At 35.0% G+C, this 19656-nt stretch overlaps 1 protein-coding gene across 2 annotated transcripts in view; it reads left to right on the top strand.

Moving 5' to 3' along the window:
- The window catches only part of RNF19A (ring finger protein 19A, RBR E3 ubiquitin protein ligase), a 213913-nt gene that overhangs the window by 182009 nt on the left and 12248 nt on the right, over nt 1-19656 (top strand). For both annotated transcript variants that reach the window (XM_081258378.1, XM_081258377.1), the window contains exons 2-3: nt 2771-3536; nt 14954-15162. In XM_081258378.1, coding sequence (XP_081114504.1) covers nt 2863-3536; nt 14954-15162 — 883 coding nt within the window. In that variant the 5' untranslated portion in view covers nt 2771-2862. The remainder of the gene's footprint in view (nt 1-2770; nt 3537-14953; nt 15163-19656) is intronic.

The raw sequence follows: 19656 nt of genomic DNA, 5'->3' as shown, positions 1-19656 counted from the left end.
CTTCTATTAGCTAGGCTGCAGTGAGTTTCCTTGCACAATATTTCTTTGCATACTTGTGTCATATTTTCTGAAGGATAAATTTTACATGTAGGATTGCTGGTCAAAGAACAGTTCCATTTTGAAGTTTAACAGATAGTGCCAAATTGGTTCCCCAGAGTTGTGCTGATTTGCAGTCCTCCCAACAATATGTGAGGTGCTTCTTTCAATACACATTCACCAACTCTTTCAACCTTTGTCAGTCTAATGTGTACAGATGGTGTATCTAGTGTTTGAATTTTCATTTCTTTAGTGTTGTTGAACACTGTTTCCTATCTTCCTAATTTTTGTAATTCTTTTTCTCCAAACTTCCTCCTTATATCCTTGCTCATTTTACTACTAGGTTGTACATTTTTTTCTTACTAATGTGTAAAAGCTGTTTGTATACTAAGGAAATTTGTTCATTGTTATACATGTTTTACTAATTTATCACGTCATCCTACTTTATAGTATTTTTTGCCATATAAAAATATTAAATTTTTTAGTATTCAAATTTGTTTCTTTTCCTTTGATGCCTATTTGTATATTTGCAGAATGTTTTAGAAAGTCTTCCTAAGTGGGATGACCATATGTTCTAGTTTGCCCCTGTTATCCTAGTTTAAATATTAATAGCACCTCCATTCGCTCTTACTAGGTTCTTTTTTAGATAATGAATTATATGGGTATCAAATTTCTAAAAGTGTGTTTTGAAAAATTCTCCAGCTGGTATTCATTAAATACCACTGGTTTAATGTTTTAAATGATAAATTCTTAGGACAGAATCCCCAAGATAGATTCCCTCTACAGTTCTGTTCATTGATACATATATTGAACCCTGGAGTACAGAAAGCATTTTGAGATGCAAGAGAAAATAATAACTATAAAGAAGAAAATATGCAGAAATTTTCAGTTCATTTACCATCACACTCTATATTTCCCTCAGAATTAAGGGAATATGCTGCAGACGATGGGAAAATATAAACTGATAGACATGAGTAAAATTTGCCTGAGTGAAATATGTGTGGATATCACCTCAGGGAGCTTGGTTGTTTTTTTTTTGACCTTTAATTGTGGTATAACAATCACCGAGAAAAATGTATTCATCATGAGTCTGTGGGTCAGTGATTTATCACAAACTGAACATAGCTTTGTAACCACTATACCTGTGCCTCTTCTTTTGTGCCTCTCCTCAAAAGGTAGCTACAGTACTGACTTATAACATCATAGATTAGCTCTGTCTGTTTTTGAACTTTATTTAAATGGAATTGTACAGTACAGATCCTTTTATGAGAGATTCATTCTTGTTTTATGAGTAGCAGTATTTTGTTCATTTAATTGCTTTCTGGTATACCAGAATATACCAGAATGTGGAATGAATATACCACAACTTGTTTATCCATTCTACTGTTGATGGAAATATGGGTTGTGTCCAGTGTATGGGCTTATTATAACTAGTGTTGCTGTGAATGTTGTTATGTAGATGTTTTGGTGCATGTATGCATTCATTTCTCGTGCATTCATGTATAGGAGTATAAATTGGGTAATAGAGTATCCATGTGTCCAAATTTGGTAGATACTGTTAAACAGTTTTTCAAAGTAGTTTTCTAAACTCCTACCAGCAGTCAACGTCTTTGCTAACACTTGGAAATGTCAGTTGGAGTTTTAGCCATTTTGCTGGGTGTGTAGTGGTCTCTCAGTGTGGCTTTAATGTGTACAACAAATGATGTTGAGCACTTTTTCATATTCTTTTGTGAAGTGCCTGTTGTGTCCCTCACCCATTTTTCTATTATATTGTCTGCTTTGTCTTGTTGACATCTAAGTATTCTTTCCATATTCTGGATACTGGTCCTTTATTAGTTTTATGTGGCAAATGTCTTCTCCTACTCCCTTAATACTGTCTCTTCATTTTATTGTAGTCCAATTTAACAATCTTTCATTTTATGGTAAGTACTTTAGTATGTTTTGTTTAAGAAATCTTTTCATTGAAATATTCTCTTCTATCAACTCCTAGAAGCGTTATGATTTTACTTTTCACATTTAGATCTATGAACCATCAATTGATTTTTATGCAGGGGGTTAGCTATAGGTTAAGTTCCTTTTCTCTTCTCAGATGGGTAACCAGTAAAACAGTACTATGTTGTTTTTGTTTTGTTTTTGACAAGGCCATTCTTAATGCTCAGCAGTGCCACTTTTGGCAATAAGTCAAGTATCCATGTGTATATGTGGGACTTTTTTCCTGGACTGTGTTCTGTTCCACTGGTCTTTGTATCCATCTTGGTGATGTACCACACTGTCTTCCTAATTACTGTAACTTTATAATGAGTCATTATATCTTGCAGGGTAAGAGCATACCCCGGCCCACCCCACACACACTTTGTTCTTCACGATCGTGTAAGCTCTACTTAGCCATTTGTATTTGCATGTCCATTTTATTGTCAATTTTTTTTAAACTCCTAAAGGCAGTGGGAATCATTGAGGTTTGAGTGTGATAAAAATCAAAAGTTTTGTACAAGATTTTAAGAATAAGGTCAGCTCAAATCTAGACTCTTAAGATAAGTAATATCCTTGTTATATCAGCATTGGTTTTATATTCTCTTGTAGACTACTCAATAAACTGGCCTTATTTAAAAAAATCAAAACCAAAAACTAATGGTTAAAGAACATACTTATTTGAAGTTTCATAGAGGGTTTGTAAGTTTATTAAGAAACATGCAATTAAATAATCGTGGTGTTTTTGTTTTCTTTTGTTTTTCAGAACATCTGTGATAAGTCTACCATAAATTGAACTCTTTCAAGAATTCTCTGAAGGAACCAAATAGGATTTTCTTACATCATGACTTAATCTGAATGCAAGAACAAGAAACAGGTTTTATCTCTAAATATAATGAAGGGCTGTGTGTAAACACAGACCCTGACTCAATTCTAATGAGCATTTTAGACATGAGTTTACATCGGCAAATGGGTTCAGATCGAGATCTTCAGTCTTCTGCTTCATCTGTGAGCTTGCCTTCGGTCAAAAAGGCACCCAAAAAAAGAAGAATTTCAATAGGCTCTCTGTTTCGGAGGAAAAAGGATAACAAACGTAAATCAAGGGAGCTAAATGGCGGGGTGGATGGAATTGCGAGTATTGAAAGTATACATTCTGAAATGTGTACTGATAAGAACTCCATTTTCTCTACAAATACCTCCTCTGACAATGGATTAACTTCTATCAGCAAACAAGTTGGAGACTTTATAGAGTGCCCCTTGTGCCTTTTACGGCATTCTAAAGACAGGTTTCCTGAGATAATGACTTGTCATCATAGATCTTGTGTGGATTGCTTACGACAATACCTAAGGATAGAAATTTCTGAAAGTAGGGTTAATATCAGTTGCCCAGAATGTACTGAACGGTTTAATCCCCATGATATTCGCTTGATATTGAGTGATGATGTCTTGATGGAAAAATATGAAGAATTTATGCTTAGACGGTGGCTCGTTGCAGATCCTGATTGTAGGTGGTGTCCAGCTCCAGACTGTGGGTAAGAAGATTTTGTTTGATTTTTCTTGAGTTAATTTTTTTCTCTGTGGATAAAATAAGAATTTGCTGACTGTTACTCAAAAGAAAAATCTTAACATGCCAGGTAATTCATTCATTCAGTAGACAAAAATATGTTGAGTATGTACCATGTGTCAGGGACAATGTTAGATATTAAAGGCAGGAATCTTGTCTTACTCATTTTTATATTGTCTTTGCATCATATATTCACTTAAGACTGTTTTCAGAAGAAAAGGATAAGGTGGTAGAGTGCAGGATCTAGTCCTATTGATTTTCCCCATCCATTTGGAGAATTTTTATTTTGTTATAATAGATGAAATGATCAGACATTTTGTTTGTTTGCTTTTGGTGGGGGAGTCACTTGTATAAACTTAAAGACCCTTTTGAAAGGCACCTTAATGGGTGCCACAGTATGATGTGTTCATGTGTTGATGTGTTCTTGAGACACAAGATCTAGAGGTTATGTAATACTTCATTTGCCTCAAGTTTTTGAATTACAAATACCATTTTCCCAATATTTAAAGTAAAATAATTTTGCTTGTATATTTGGTTATTATGTTAACAGCAGCTCCTGTTAATAGAGTATTTACCATGTATGGTTGTCAGAACTAGAAAAAAATAGTCATATGCTTTTCACGAATAAGGAAAGCCATAAACCCTGGATGAGTTTAGCATACCATTAGTAAGCCAGAGATTATAAATAAGAGTTTGGGAAAACCCAGAACTTCCAAGATTATCTGGGTATAATCAGAGACAAGGCTGAAATGTGAGTTTGATTTATCAAATGACAATTTCAGGACTCTGTCTGATCAAATCCATTATTAAAAACTTATTGAGCAGCATATTTTCAGATTGTATTTAGTCTATGAATTCCATAATTTTAAGTGAGAAAGGTAATAGTATGTTTCTAGCCTGTGCAGATTCCACCAGTTTTCCCAGGTATCACTAGCACTTGACTGTCCACCAGGGATTTCTGTGAAACATAAAGCATTAAAAATATTAGATTATCTAATTATTTAACATTTTATGAATTCATTAGTTGTGTGAAGGACTTGGAGGTACTGTTCAGTATCACATTTGTATTATGATCTCCTATATTGCAGGATGCTTGTACTGTAACATAAATAACAAAATAATATATTAAAGATACTATCTAAACTGGGCCAAGGTTGGCTGTGCTTCCAGGTGTATGGTAGAAGCAGACTCTGGACCTGTGAAGGGTTAAATTCTCAAGAAAAAGATGGGGAGAAAAAGGGATAATGAACAGTGCCTTTAAATAATTTGAGCTAGAGAAGAGCTTAGGTACGATTGTATCACTCTTGATCCTGTGGACCCCTGCAGAATATTTTTACTAGTGCAGGTGTGCACATTCATTACAGTAGATTTCAAGTTGATTACAAATTTTAGGTTTAAAAAAAAAAGCCTTTTGCAAATCATTATAGCAAATATCCCTATAGCAAGAGTTCAAACAGAAGTATTTTGCATTTCATCTGGACAAAGTGTGATTTTCTAACTGTCTTTCATGGAACCCCAGGATAAGAGGTGTTTCACAAGTTCCTTTAAGCATTTAATAGCTTTAAAAGAAAATGTGTGAAAATGATGGAACAAATTAAAAGGAGGCTTTCGTGTCAGAATCTGTGAACAGGAGAGATTGAGAGAGTAAATCCAGGGGCACAAGCTTTCTGGTCACTAAATAGGTATGTTCTCTCGTGCTGGGTTGATGGATCATGTCATCATAGTGGATAATATCAACACTATCAAGCTAATAGAACACAATAGATAGGGCTGACATAGATTCTCACTTGTATAAGAACTTGATTTGGGGACTTCCCTGGTGGCGCAGTGGTTAAGAATCTGCCTGCCAACACAGGCAACACGGGTTCAATCCCTGGCCCAGGGAGATCCCACAGGCCGTGGAGCAACTAAGCCCGTGTGCCACAACTACTGAGCCTGCGCTCTAGAGCCCGCGTGCCACAGCTGCTGAAGCCTGTGCACCTAGAGCCTGTGCTCTGCAACAAAGAGAAGCCACTGCGATGAGAAGCCCGCACACTGCAACGAAGAGTAGCCCCCGCTCGCCACAACTAGAGAAAGCCCGTGTGCAGCAACGAAGACCCAATGCAGCCAAAAATAAATAAATAAAATAAATACAATTTATTAAAAAAAAAAAGAACTTGATATGGGGGGAAGAATGCCAAACCAACTGGGAAAGGATTGATTATTCACCATATAGAATTGTGAAAATTAGCTATTTGAGGGGAAAAAATTAGATTGTCACCACATATAATAAATTAAAACAAAATCAAAACAGATTACAGAGGTAAGTTATATAAATAAAAGGACAAAATTAAACTAAAAGAAAATATAGATTGATTAGCTCACTTACTGCTATATTATTTAGTAAAATTGAACACACATTTACCCTATAACTTAGAAGATCCACTCCTAGTTAAATGCCTCAGAGAAACTCTTCACTTGTGTGCCAGGAGACATCTAGTTAAGAGACATGTTTAAGAATGTTCATAGGGCTTCCCAGGTGGTGCAGTGCTTGAGAGCCTGCCTGCCGATGCAGGGGACGCGGGTTCGTGCCCCGGTCCGGGAAGATCCCACATGCCGCGCAGCGGCTGGGCCCATGAGCCATGGTCGCTGAGCCTGCATGTCTGGAGCCTGTGCTCTGCAACGGGAGAGGCCACAACAGTGAGAGGCCCGCATACCGCAAAAAAAAAAAAAAAAAAGAATGTTCATAATAGCAAAGAAACAAACAAAAAAGTTCATTAACAGTAAAATGGATAAATACATTTAGTTTCATGGTTACCTCTTGTGAGGAAGAAGAAGGGATGTGAACTTCAAAGGGGCAATCAAGGAACTTCTAAAGCCACAGATAAACAAGGTAACCATAGGTTCTGGTTTGCCCAAGATAGTTCCAATTGATGCTTATTGTACTGGTGTAAATTTTAATAGCATTACCTTTCTTTTTCAGTAGTTCCAGTCAGGTTGTGAATTATATGATCACCCTACTGATACTATTCTTAACTTGTGTGGTAGATTCAGGGGGTATTCATTTTATTATTCTTTATAAATCCTTTGGTATATATGACATTTCTCAGTAAGTTTAATTTTTTTTCATAATCTCATACTCTTAGGTATTTTGCACATTTTCTTATTGAGACATCATTGTTAAAAATAATATGGCTTAAGTATTCTAAGTATTTTGGAGAGGAAGACATGAATGTGAACTCAAGTATAAAATAATCTTAAAATAATAGAAACACCTACTTTAATATATTCCTTTATTATGAAAACCACTTGATTGTTACATAAGTTTAACAGAGAATTAGTCATGATTAATTTGGCTATAAATTAATTTTTGGTTTTGGTGGTTGTTAGCCTTACGCACAAAGGACAAAGAAAACATGTCACAGAGATTAATTACTTTATGTATTTTCATTTGTATTCAATTTATGCTGGCTCACTAGATTAGTAAGAGCATATTTTATATACTTGATTACGTTATAGGTTTTATGGTTGTGTTACGTGGAAAAGATCACCCTCTGACAAAATTTATACATATGCTTTGAAAACATAGAATACTGCATAAGACCTCATTACAAATTACAATTGTACTTAGCATGAGCGTGGACAGACCTGATTTTGAATCTCTTATCCTATCATGTTTTAAGGATTGAGAAGGTTTTTAATGTTATTGCTAGCATAATTCCTAGCACACAGTAAGGTTTTTATAGTTCTTATTTATCATTCCTCATCTCCATTTCTGAAGTTTTGTTTTTTTAAATCAGACAGTTCTTCAAATATTTACTGCACCCGTGTGTGAGGTACTGGGGATTTTTAATAACTAACAAAAGATGAAAATCTCTGCCCTCTTGGAACTTATTAAAATCTTTGGATTCACAGAGAGAAATTTCTTATTTAAACTATTTATTACTGAAATCTGGCACAGGGGATACTGGTAAATATCTGACTGTTTGACAGTTATTCATAATGCATAGCCAGTAAGTATGTACTAGGGCCACAGGCATGCGTGTAGTATTTTAATCCCTTTCATTGTACAACACACTTGAAAGACTTTTTTCCAGAAATGCTAAATGTGAAATTATGTTTTCCTCTTGCTTTTGATACTTACCAAAATGACCATTTTCTGTATCTGACACCAATTTTACTTAAACACGTAGTTTAACACACTGAGAAATATTGCCCTTAACTCAGAGTAGAAAGAAAACCTGACCTGGTTTCTATTTGAGACCTCTGAGGGTTTCTGACCTAATAGTCTTTCCACTCTTCTGAGGGCCAGGGCAGATTAAGCTTGTTTAAAGGACAGTATGTGTTTCTGAACCCCTCTTGTGAAGGGGTCTGGGAGGCCAAACGTGTGTGCTGTGATTTAACCAGGGTGAAGTTATCTGGACTGCTTCTAGAACATGCCAGTCTATACAGGTTCAGAGAAAAATCTGGCCATGGCTGAGGAAAAGAATTACAGTGAGGGACATGTAGGAGGGGAAGCATAAGACCTGTCTTGGATAAAAATATCTATTACCTCTGCCTAGGAGGCTTAGTTTGTACATTGTCTAGGCAGATAGCAAAAACCTGGCATCTTGGTTTCTGTCATCACTTGTTTCAGTTGGCTAAGACTACCCTTCTACTAGCACACATTATCCATGTCATCTCATGTGAGTGCTTCTGACTTTACTGGGGAGCTTTGAATATGCAGGAACATTTATTATACTAGAATATAGGTAATGATTTAATATCTGTGAGCCCCTCAAGAGTAAAAATAAAAAGTATTTTTTTCTTTATAACCACAGGTTAACCGCATGCTCAATAAAGAGTTATTGAATGAACAAATCTGAATATATGTCATTAATGTAAATCATATGTCTTAGGAACAGTTAATAAACCGTTTTTAAGCAGTGTGCTCAACTATAATCAGGTTTGTTAAGCTTTGAGCTGATTTACTGACATTTAAATGGCTCTAAATAATAACTTACTCTGGTGGAAGATACTGTTCATAATGGATACTGTTCATAATGGAGTGGCACCATAGGCTTAGGAACTAAGGAACATGTATTTTTAGAATTTTATTCTATCTATATGACTCTCATTCCCATCCTCCAAAGAAGGGTTTTAGCCATAACTTGCCCGTCTTTTGACATGCTGGAAATGCTTTTGTAGGCTAACCTTTTAGAGCAGAGAGCAGGTCCAACTTTGATTTTCTCCCGAGGAAACAAGTACATGTGTCTGAGAAAACAAGAGCCGAGTTGATACATAAGACCCAGGAGACATATCAGCTTTCTTTTACTAATTAGCTAAAGAAGTTAGCTTTAGATATGCATCCCAAATGGCCTAACACTCCACCCTGAAATTAGACAGACTTCTGCAAATAATCTGCAAATAATTCTCTACAACCGTCGGCCTCCCCTCCCCTACAGCATGTACTGGAAAGCAGAACAGAAAGCATCCTCTCTAGGAAAGGAGATCCTGAAAGGGGGAACCAGGAGATGAGCCTCACTTTGTCTAGACCGTCTCTCAAATATATTAAGTCACTCCTTTTCCACAGAATAATAGTAACTTCTTGCTAATGGAATCATGAGCCTATTGATTTGAATATAAAACTTGACTTTTCCCCTTAACTGGATCAAGTAATTTTGGTATTTCTGATTATATTTTCTTTGTTCTTTAAAGGTTGTGTTAAAGCTTTGTGCTTTTGGGGGAAAAGTTATCTTGGACTCCTGGATAATCTTTCTTTTCTTTTTTCTCATTTTTTAATTAAAATTTTTATTGGGCTTCCCTGGTGGTGCAGTGGTTGGGAGTCCGCCTGCCGATGCAGAGGACGCGGGTTCGTGCCCTGGTCCGCGAGGATCCCACACGCCGCGGAGGGGCTGGGCCCGTGGGCCATGGATGCTGGGCCTGCGCGTCCGGAGCCTGTGCTCCGCAACGGGAGAGGCCACAGCAGTGAGAGGCCCGCGTACCAAAAAAAAAAAAAAAAAAAATTTTTTATTGAGACTATTATATCTTTCTTAGGATTCCATTTCATGTTTGGTGTAGTTTGTTCTTCTTACTTGTTCCTTCAGGAGGAATTTGCTCTAGGCAGAGTATACGACCCTAGTTGGTATTCCTACCTCCTCAGTGCTAATTTGTGGAACTCTAGTACTGTGAAACACTCCCAGGAAATACATGTCATGGTCAAATAAATTTGGAAAATAATATTTACTATATATGTACATTACTGGTATGTTAAAAATTATTTTAGCAAATCCTATAGTAAACAAACAAACAAAAAAGTACTTTAATTTTGCTTAGCATGTCCCTAACTTGACCATTGAGTTCTTTCTTAGTATGTTTCACCTATTAACAATCCAACAAATAGAAAATATTTCTGGAAAAACTGCCCTGTTTCAGTCTCTTTCTGTCTTTCCCACTTTCTTCCTTTCCCTCCACTGCTGCTAAGTAGAAAGGTTTAAACATTTCAAGTAACTAGAGATCTTCAGCTGAAAAATAGAGACAGAAAGTAAGACCTGAGTTAAATAAGGGATCATAGAAGGAAATGGAACTATCTTCTGAACCAAGATTTGTGTACTGTTTAAGCCAGAGATGTTTAGTTAGCCAACTAGTATTATTCAGTTATTTCTGTGACCTTCTGCTGAGCCTGTTATTTTCTCAAATAATACCTAATGCATTAGAGCATTGAAATTTTTCTTTAAAGCAAATATTTTGTATTTAATTTAGTTTTACCATTTGCTTCCATTATAATTTGAGATTTATAATTTCCAGTGGAAAATAAGTTTGGCTCTCACACAATGAAAATCATCTTCAAGAGTCCTGGCATTCTGTTTTCAAAATATGTGAATGCTAGGTACATTTAATTGCTCAATATATTATATAATAGAATGTGCTTAACACAGTTACTAAGATTGAATGTGTATGAAAACGGAACACTTACATAGTAAACTCTCAATAATTGTTAGCATAAGAAAAAAGTTCTAGACAAAATACCCTAACTTCTATAGTTATCAAAATTCACAGTCATGAAAATATTTGGTTAGTATTGTTAAAGATAATCCTGTTTTTCTTTGGAATTTGCTTAGATTGAATGGGACTTAAATGTTTAGCTCTGGAGTAGGACATCTTAGCTTTTCTATTTAAAAAAATACTGCAGAGTAGCATAAAACAAGTTTGATGTACTTTATCTCTAACATTTGAGTACATATGATGTGCTGTAAACTAATTCTCTCTTTTCCTTCCCTCTCTCCTCTCTCTTTCTCTCTCCTCTCTCTTTCTCTCTCCTCTCTTTCTCTCCCTCCCTCCCTACACACACACACACACACTCACACACATTGTTTTATTTAAACAACATAACTTTTTGTTATTACTAATTTTTTTAAAATTTAATTTATTATTTTTGGCCGCGTTGGGTCTTCGTTGCTGCACGCGGGCTTCCTCTAGTTGCGGTGAGCAGGGGCTACTCTTCGTTGTGGTGTGCGGGCTTCTCATTGTGGTGGCTTTTCTTGTTGAGGAGCACGGTCTCTAGGCGCGTGGGCTTCAGTAGTTGTGGCTCGCGGGCTCTAGAGCGCAGGCTCAGTAGTTGTGGCGCACGGGCTTAGTTGCTCCGCGTCATGTGGGATCTTCCTGGACCAGGGCTCGAACATGTGTCCCCTGCATTGGCAGGCGGATTCTTAACCACTGTGCCACCAGGGAAGCCCTATTACGTCCTAACTTTTGAGATACATCAAAACCTACATTTTCACAAAAGCCAAGTGGCCAGATGTTTAATCAGTATTCAAGGTCAAAGTCAAATATCACCAGTGATGAACTTTTGAGATACAGGAATAAATATAAAATTTTATTTTAAGAATTAATTTTTAAAAATTAGCCATCATATTAAATGTTTGACATCATGATGCGGGAATGGTAATTAACTAATTAGCTAACATGTCAGCTGTTAGTTTGCTCCCGGTAATTACACTGCATATTTTAAAAATTCTAAATAGATATCTATAAGCAGTCATTTTCAACAAGCTTAAGTCTCTAGACTCAAAACTTTAAGTAATTTTCATCTTAAAGCAGTTTATAAAGCTCTTTGGAAATCTGTTTATTGAGAAGAAAATATGAGTCCTCAGTTTTTTCACCATAACCCTTCATGTTTTTATGAATATTTTGCCAAATTTTGGAACTTGTGAAATTTTGAAATGGCAAAATTGACATTCTGCTTTTAATTCTTCTTGTCAAGATGTGAAGAGTTCCCTAAAAGGGCTTTTTCTTGAAAGGCTATCTCTAGATAACCTAAATCACTAACTAGAAATTAAGTCAGTTCTTAAAAGTTTCGCTTAGTGATATACTAGTACACTGAACAGCCTCTACAAAGGTTAGAATTACGATATAGCCAAATTTCTGCTAATCTACCTCATATATTTTTATAAATATTTGTTTTCTCAGAAAGGATATTTTCTTCCTAGATTTATCTAGTTAAAGCAATCTCGATGTTCATATTTACTGTAAATCTGTTTCCCTATTTAATTATTTGAAAGTTCTTAAGCTTGTGTCTAAATTTGGCTTTCACAATCATCACTAAGAATTACTGCATTTTATTCTTGCAGCACGGTGTACATTTATACTTCAGTTGTCAAGTAAGATTTCACCATATAAAGCAGTAAGATTTTTACTTTATGTCTAGAAAGGCTATCGGTGTTTATTTTAAAATGAATATTCAGATATTAATATTCAGTCTAAATGACATACATTATTTAAAAAGATGTAGAAATGGTAATGGTCATTAATCAAGCATAAATGCAGAGGTACTAGAAATGTCATTGAAGCAGTCATTTGCTTATTTGGCCTTCTAAAGGTCAAGGCCAAAGCTGAAGCTGTTTTTGGCTGAATACTGAGGCTAAGCCAAACTTTAGTGAATCCCTGTTTTATGTTTGGGAAAACTTAGTTGTAGGGAGATTGTGTAACTTACATAAAATTATACAGGTAATAAGTGGTAGAAGTGGAGTTTGGTAGTCTGAACTTTTCTTCTGCTTTTATAAATTGTGACTGACTTAAAAAAATAGTTGGTCTTAACATAGTCCCCTACACACACACAGGTTTCCCCATTCTGTCTCTCGCCTTCCCTCCTTTTTTCAAGAAAAAGTAGGATAGAGAAGAGGTTTAGAAGAGAATGCCATTTCCTTTTCACTGAAATTACTACTGTTATAAAGACTGCTTTAGATTATAACTTGGGAGAAAATAAAGAGTCTTTCAAGAATTGTTTTCTTTTTATTGAGACTGCAATGAATAAGCTGTCAGGGAAATGGAACTTTTCTAGATTACCCTGTGTTGGTTTAAATTGCCTTTAATTCAGTCGTGTTTGAACACATTTATGATAGACAATGGTAATTGGAAAATGGCCTATCAAAAATAAATTGGAATTTCATATGTAAAATTTAAGTTTAAAGGGTGAGAAGGAAGCAAGAGGTCCAAAAATTGGAGAAACTTCCTTACTCTTAACACTTTGCACAATTTAATAGATTATCTTGAAATTCAATAAAAATCTCTATTACAACTATTATTTAAATTTTATTCCAGTAAGAAGAGGAGCCCTGAAAAACTCCCCTAAATTTCTAGGCAAAATGTTTGATATTTACAAAAGCCTCTTATGCATAGATGACTTGTTTGTGTCTCTTTCAAACACTAGGCTTTTTTAATTGAAAGTTTTATTGAGATGATTGTAGATTTATATGTAGTTGTAAGAAATAATACAGAGATATTCTGTATATATCCTTCAAACAGTTTTCCTCCGTGGTACCATTTTGCAAGGCTATAAAGCAATATCACAACTAGGATATCGATATTGATACAATCGACCTATCTTATTCAGACTTCCCCAGTTTTACCTGTATTTATTTTTGTGTGTGTATTTATATACCATTTTATCACCTGTAGGTTTGTGTATCCATATCCACCACCGTAGTCAAGGTACTGAGCAATTCCATCACAACAAATATCCCTCATATTGCTCTTTTTAAATACACCCCTCGCTCCTGCCTGCACCTTGACCCCACCCCATTCCTAACTGCTGGCCACCACTGATCTGTTTTCCATCTCTAAAATTTTGTCATTTCAAAAATGTTATATAAATAGAATTATAGGGCTTCCCTGGTGGTGCAGCGGTTGAGAGTCCGCCTGCCAATGCAGGGGATATGGGTTCGTGCCACGGTCTGGGAGGATCCCACATGCCGCGGAGCGGCTGGGCCCGTGAGCCATGGCCGCTGAGCCTGTGTGTCCGGAGCCTGTGCTCCTCAACGGGAGAGGCCACAACAGTGAGAGGCCCACGTACCGCAAAAAAAAAAAAAAAAAAAAGAATCATAAAGTATGAGACTGACTTTTTTCACTCAGCATAATACCCCAGAGATTCATCCAAGTTGTTAAGTTTTATCAGTAGTTCCTTTTTGTTGTTGAGTAGTACGCATGGTATATATGCATCATAATTTGTTTAACCATTCACCTGTTGAAGAAGAACATCTGGGCTGTTTCCAGTTTTGGGGCTATTACAAATAAAGCTGCTGTAAACATTTGTATACAGGCTTTTGTGTAAACATAAGTTTTCATTTGTCTGGGATAAATGAGTGCCCAGAATTTATTCTAAGTCAGAAATTCTTAAAGTGCCAAAAATATTAACTCAGAAAACAGATATTAGTCACAAATCTGCTGTTCTCAGTTTTTTTTTCTGAAGCAAAATAACAAATTTCCTGATGGAAAACTAAAGTTTGTATACCTTTTATTAGGAGATTGGCATCAAAGACAACTTCTGCCATGCATCTTAAAAACAAAAATAGGAGAATTTATGCATAAACACAAGATATTCACAAAATGTATGAATTGGCCTCATTTGCCATTAACTGATAGGTAGAGCTGATCCATAGTTATTATAATTTTAAATAGGTAATTTTTTTATCTTTCTGATTTTAGCGTTAACAAGTAGTTGTCAAAATTAGAAATATGTAAGTATATAAAGAAGAAAAAAACCTAATACCAGGGAAACTACTGTTAAGACTTTTGGTATATTTCTTTTTAGTCTTTTCTATGTGCATATAATACTAACTTAATAGAATTTTTATAAAATTAGGACTAGGCTATATATACAGTTTGGTGTCCTAGTTAGAAGTTGAAAGTTAAGCTGAAAATTAAACCTTAATAATTTTTTTAGGCATTTATATGTCTTCATTTGTGAACTATTTATTTCTTCCCCATTTTTATATTGATGAGATAGATGGTTTTAGGGTTTATGACTGTTAGCTCATGCATAAATAGCAAACTTTTTCAGGAATAGCATATAAATTGGATAGTATTTTTCCTTAACGAGTGCCTCTTCTTTTACATCACAGTTTAAATCTTTTTTCTTGTTCTTTGAAGGTATGCTGTGATAGCATTTGGATGTGCTAGCTGTCCAAAATTAACCTGTGGGCGAGAAGCCTGTGGAACAGAGTTCTGCTACCACTGTAAACAGATTTGGCACCCCAATCAGACCTGTGATGCTGCTCGGCAGGAGAGAGCCCAGAGTTTACGTCTGAGAACCATACGTTCTTCGTCCATTAGTTATAGTCAGGAGTCTGGAGCAGCAGGTATTTACAGCTAACTTCTTGTAGTAAATATTTGACACATATAGAACACCAGTTATTTTAATTTAAACATGCAATATCCAGTCCCTGTATCCTTTCAGTTTTCAAAAGTGTTCTACGTGTTAGCATTTCTGTCCCAGAAGCACTCATGCTTTCTGTAGAGGAAAGTGGTATTGAGTTGGAAAGATTTTATTGTCCAAAAAAAAGGAAGAAAGGAAGTGGCAGTGATGATTTCTATAGCTGATAGCTGAAGATGGTCTGAAACTGATGTTTATAAAGGTGTTTTATGCAAAGCTTAGCAACTATTGTAAAAAAATATATTAATTTTGAATATATTACCCTTAGAGATTATTTCTCATTGTATAAATATCACCCAGTTACAGATTTAAAACAGTATTTATTTTTGGAATCCTTTTCATTTACGTGTTTTGTGAAATACAATTTTTATTTACAGATATTACCAATTCCAGGATCAGGGATTCAGAATCATACCTTAGTGAGGAGTACACTAAGAACTTTGTGTCTTTGGCTAGGAATTTAAAAATTACTTGGAGGGGCTTCCCTGGTGGCGCAGTGGTAGAGAGTCCGCCTGCCGACGCAGGGGACACGGGTTCGTGCCCCGGTCCGGGAGGATCTCACATGCCGCGGAGCGGCTGGGCCCGTGAGCCATGGCCGCTGAGCCTGCGCGGCTCCGCAACGGGAGAGGCCACAACAGTGAGAGGCCCATGTACCGCAAAAAAAAAAAAAAAAAAAAATTACTTGGAGATCTATACATGAGCAAACATATACATCTCATAAATCTTAAAAAATTTTTTAAAAGTCTGACCATCTTAATGTTCTTTGAATAAAAATTCAAAAAAACTAATATTTCACATTCATAGAATTTTCACTGTTTATTGGAACTTCAGTCATTTTTAGAAAAATATTAACTTTTTTCATTGATTATAAAAGGAAAAAACTTGGAAAATACAGAAATTTATCAAGAAAATAATTTACATTCCTACCAGCAGTGTATTAAAATAGTCATGTACTTTATGCTACTAGAAAAAAAAGTCTTAATATTTAAAGTTGAATTTAAAATTAAATAAACTTTAAATTCAACACTTAATATTTTATACAATGGACATGGATTTTCTTGCTTGTTCACTGATTGACTTGTTTTATTTCCTTTCCTAAAGATTTGGGGTAGAACTCCAAAGGTATTAATAATAATCTGTAGGTATTGGTTCAGAAGCAATTCAGAGAGGACCTGAGTATACCTAAACTGTCCTCTGTAGAGTCAGCTATAGCTATTAAGTGGTCCCCTTGGAAATGATATCCCTCTTCTCTAAGTGGGGATGGATATTTGTCGCTTACAGGACACACAGACATATAGAGTAGGAGAGTGGACTCTGGAATCATCGTCTAGATTCGAATTCCAGCTTCTTCACTTATTCTCTGTGTGACTCTGAGCAAGTTATTTGCCTCATCTATAAGATAAAGATACTAATAATACTTAAGTCCATAGGTTGAAACATTTCCTGGCTCATAGTAAGTGCTCTGGCTATATGAGATAGGAAAACTTAGAGAAACCACAGTCCCCTGCTAGAGATTTGCATATATCTGAACCATCATTAAAGAAAAAAAAAAAGAAAAGAAATGACTAAGAGATGACTTTTGTTATTAATTTTAAAGTAAACATCATGATTTAGTCACATCCCAATGAATGTTGGTCTTCCTTATAGTCCTCGTGGGGGATTTTATGTTTATTTAGCAGTGCTGTCCTGGAATGCCATACTGGTCATAACCCTTATACATTCACTTAAAGTTATCCCTTTAATGTGAGTTTGATTTCTGGGGATAACCAAAAGTTCCTTTGCAGCTAAGTTTAACACCTAGTGTAACATACCAAGTTGAATCACTGGTTTGGTATGGATCCAAAGTAAGATGTGCTGATATGATCATGAGTGTGACTTTTTATATATATAAAGTAGCTTTGAAAGTAATTATGAAAGAAAAACTTCCAAATGATTTGGGTTAAATAGTAGCATTGCTGGAATAGCCTCCCTCCCAAGGTGATTATTTTAAAAAATAAACTTCATTTGGAATTTTTCCATGTTGATTTAAAAATCTTATCTCATTTTTCTGAAAATATAAGGTACATGCATTTCCACCTACAGTGTTCCAAAAATAAAGCCTCTCAGAACAAAAGTTTAGTGGTAGTTTCCTTGATGTAATCTATAAAAAAAATTAAAACCTTGAACTTGGCTTTTCACTGACTTGTGGAAAGACCAAGAGGAAAGGAAACTACCATCTGAAATAGTTTTATTAATTCCTGTTGTTCTAGGTATTGTGGTAGTTTTTGGTCTCTCATTATCATGATACATTAAAAGATAGTCTGCACTTTTAATAATAATTGCTTGGTATAATAATAATAATTGGTTGGCTATTTCTTTCTAATCAGTTACCTGAAGTTAAATAAGTATGCTTAATTATATGGTACATTAAATAATTTCTATTATGATTATATTTGTCTTTAAACTCTGACAGTATTGCATCTACATGAGACTCTTATAGCTACCAGGGAGTTAACACACTTTGAGTTACTGAATTTTAAATGAAACACATATTTTTCATTTTTGTTACCATGTTTCTCCCCCTTTATAAAAATATATTTAATTGGCTCAGCTCCCCACCTACCCCTATCCCCTATTACTACCACCCCTAAAGATAATCACTGTTAACATTTTGTTGTAAGTCTTTATAGGCAATGTGGCAGGGGCAGGGGAGTTTTAAAACAAGTTTTGAGAACATAATATTTGGTAACCCAGTGTTTTTTTCTTAATATGACAGTGGCACATATTTTAACAACAAATAGAAATATAGTAATTTAAAAAGACAAAAGCTTTGCCAAACACTTTAAATAGAAATGGAAAACTTTTTTTTTTTTTTTTTTTTTTGTATAAAGGAGCTGTGGATTAATTGATGCTTGGGGAGTGGGGCATCATTTGACCATCTAATCATTAAAACAATTTTATTTAGGATTTTTGCATTTAGAGACTATTTTGAGAGAAATACATTATATAACGTGCATAGTAAAAAATTTTTTTCTGGTTTGTTGTTCCAGAAACGAGACAAAGCAGACAAAACAGCTTTTTGTAGACAAACAAGTATACAGAGAGTGAAAGCATGCAAGTACAAATATATAAAGAGACACATATCATTAGATTGCTTATGGTGTTAATTCTCTAACATGTAATCTTAGCATATTAAAAGGCTCTTTTATGTTTTTAGAACCATGAAGATGAATGGGAATATCACCTGTCAGTTTGTTCTGAAGATTGCATATGTCAGAGCCAAAGCCTGAGTCTTTTTACTCTCACCTCTGATTAGGATATTTACTATTTGAGAACACTCTGAAATGAGGAAGTTTATCAATTAATATGCCACTTAAGCAGAGTATTAGCATTTCTTTAATTTAATGTACTAGCTATTATATTAGCTATAAAAGCCACCCGTTTTTCATTCATGCCTAGTGTTAAAAACATTTTCATGCAGACTTTGTGTTCTTTGGATCATTTAAATCATGACTTATGGATTTTTAAATTTTTATGTTCTAGTAATTATGTGTTTTGGTCTGGCTGCATAGAGTTGTCAGTTTGCTCAAAATTGTTTGAATCGTTAAAACAGTAATTGTGAGCATCGACCAGTTCTTAAGTTAAAAAACAGCTTTGGCCCTAAATGAAGCACTAAGGAAACCTGAATTCACTGATAAAGCACAGGTAAAATTTGACCATAAAACTTGTAGAAAGGAAAATAGAATATAGCTTAATGCTTATCGTGTAAGAAATTGAAAGAAATACTTGAATTCAGTGGCTTGCACTATACATATCTTTTCTTAACTGTCTTATGTGTAGTTCGAAAATACAGGTGATTACTAGTAACAGTAAATAATTACTGGTTGCTATTTAAATAGATGCCAAAGTTCAAAATAGTTGCATAATTTGAGATAGCTCTTATTCTCATTCCTAAAGTTATGTACCACTTGATTGTAACTTGGCATCTTTGTGCATTGTAACCATATTACTGTACATGAAGCATACCACAGCATTTGAATAAATGAATAAAATGGACGAAGTTAACTAATTAAAAACGGTCATGAGCATAACCAACAAATGGTTGCTTTAATTCTGAAACTATTTTCCATTAAGTGTTTATAACCATACAACCCTTACTTAACCTCTTACCTCCTCCCTTTTATCTGAGTTCTGATTCTTTGCAAGGCCCATCTGTCTGTTGTATGAATTAAAATATGAGAAAAAGGCTGCTTTTCTACAGATACCTGTATTATTTTTACAGTGCCTATAGTTGATGTTACCTAGAAGAGAGACGTAAACTCATAGTGCTTTTTTAATGTAGTGCTTCAGGTTACTATCGAATTGTCACTTCCTGTTAGTATTCATTCACTAAAGGAATAGTATACAGAATATCTACATTTAATTTAAGTGGAGATGGTTA

Source organism: Mesoplodon bidens (assembly GCF_964165515.1).
Source record: "Mesoplodon bidens genome assembly, chromosome: 16".
NCBI lineage: Eukaryota > Metazoa > Chordata > Mammalia > Artiodactyla > Ziphiidae > Mesoplodon > Mesoplodon bidens.
The sequence above is the reverse complement of the archived record's forward strand: the minus strand, read 5'-3'. Positions and strand labels throughout refer to the sequence as shown.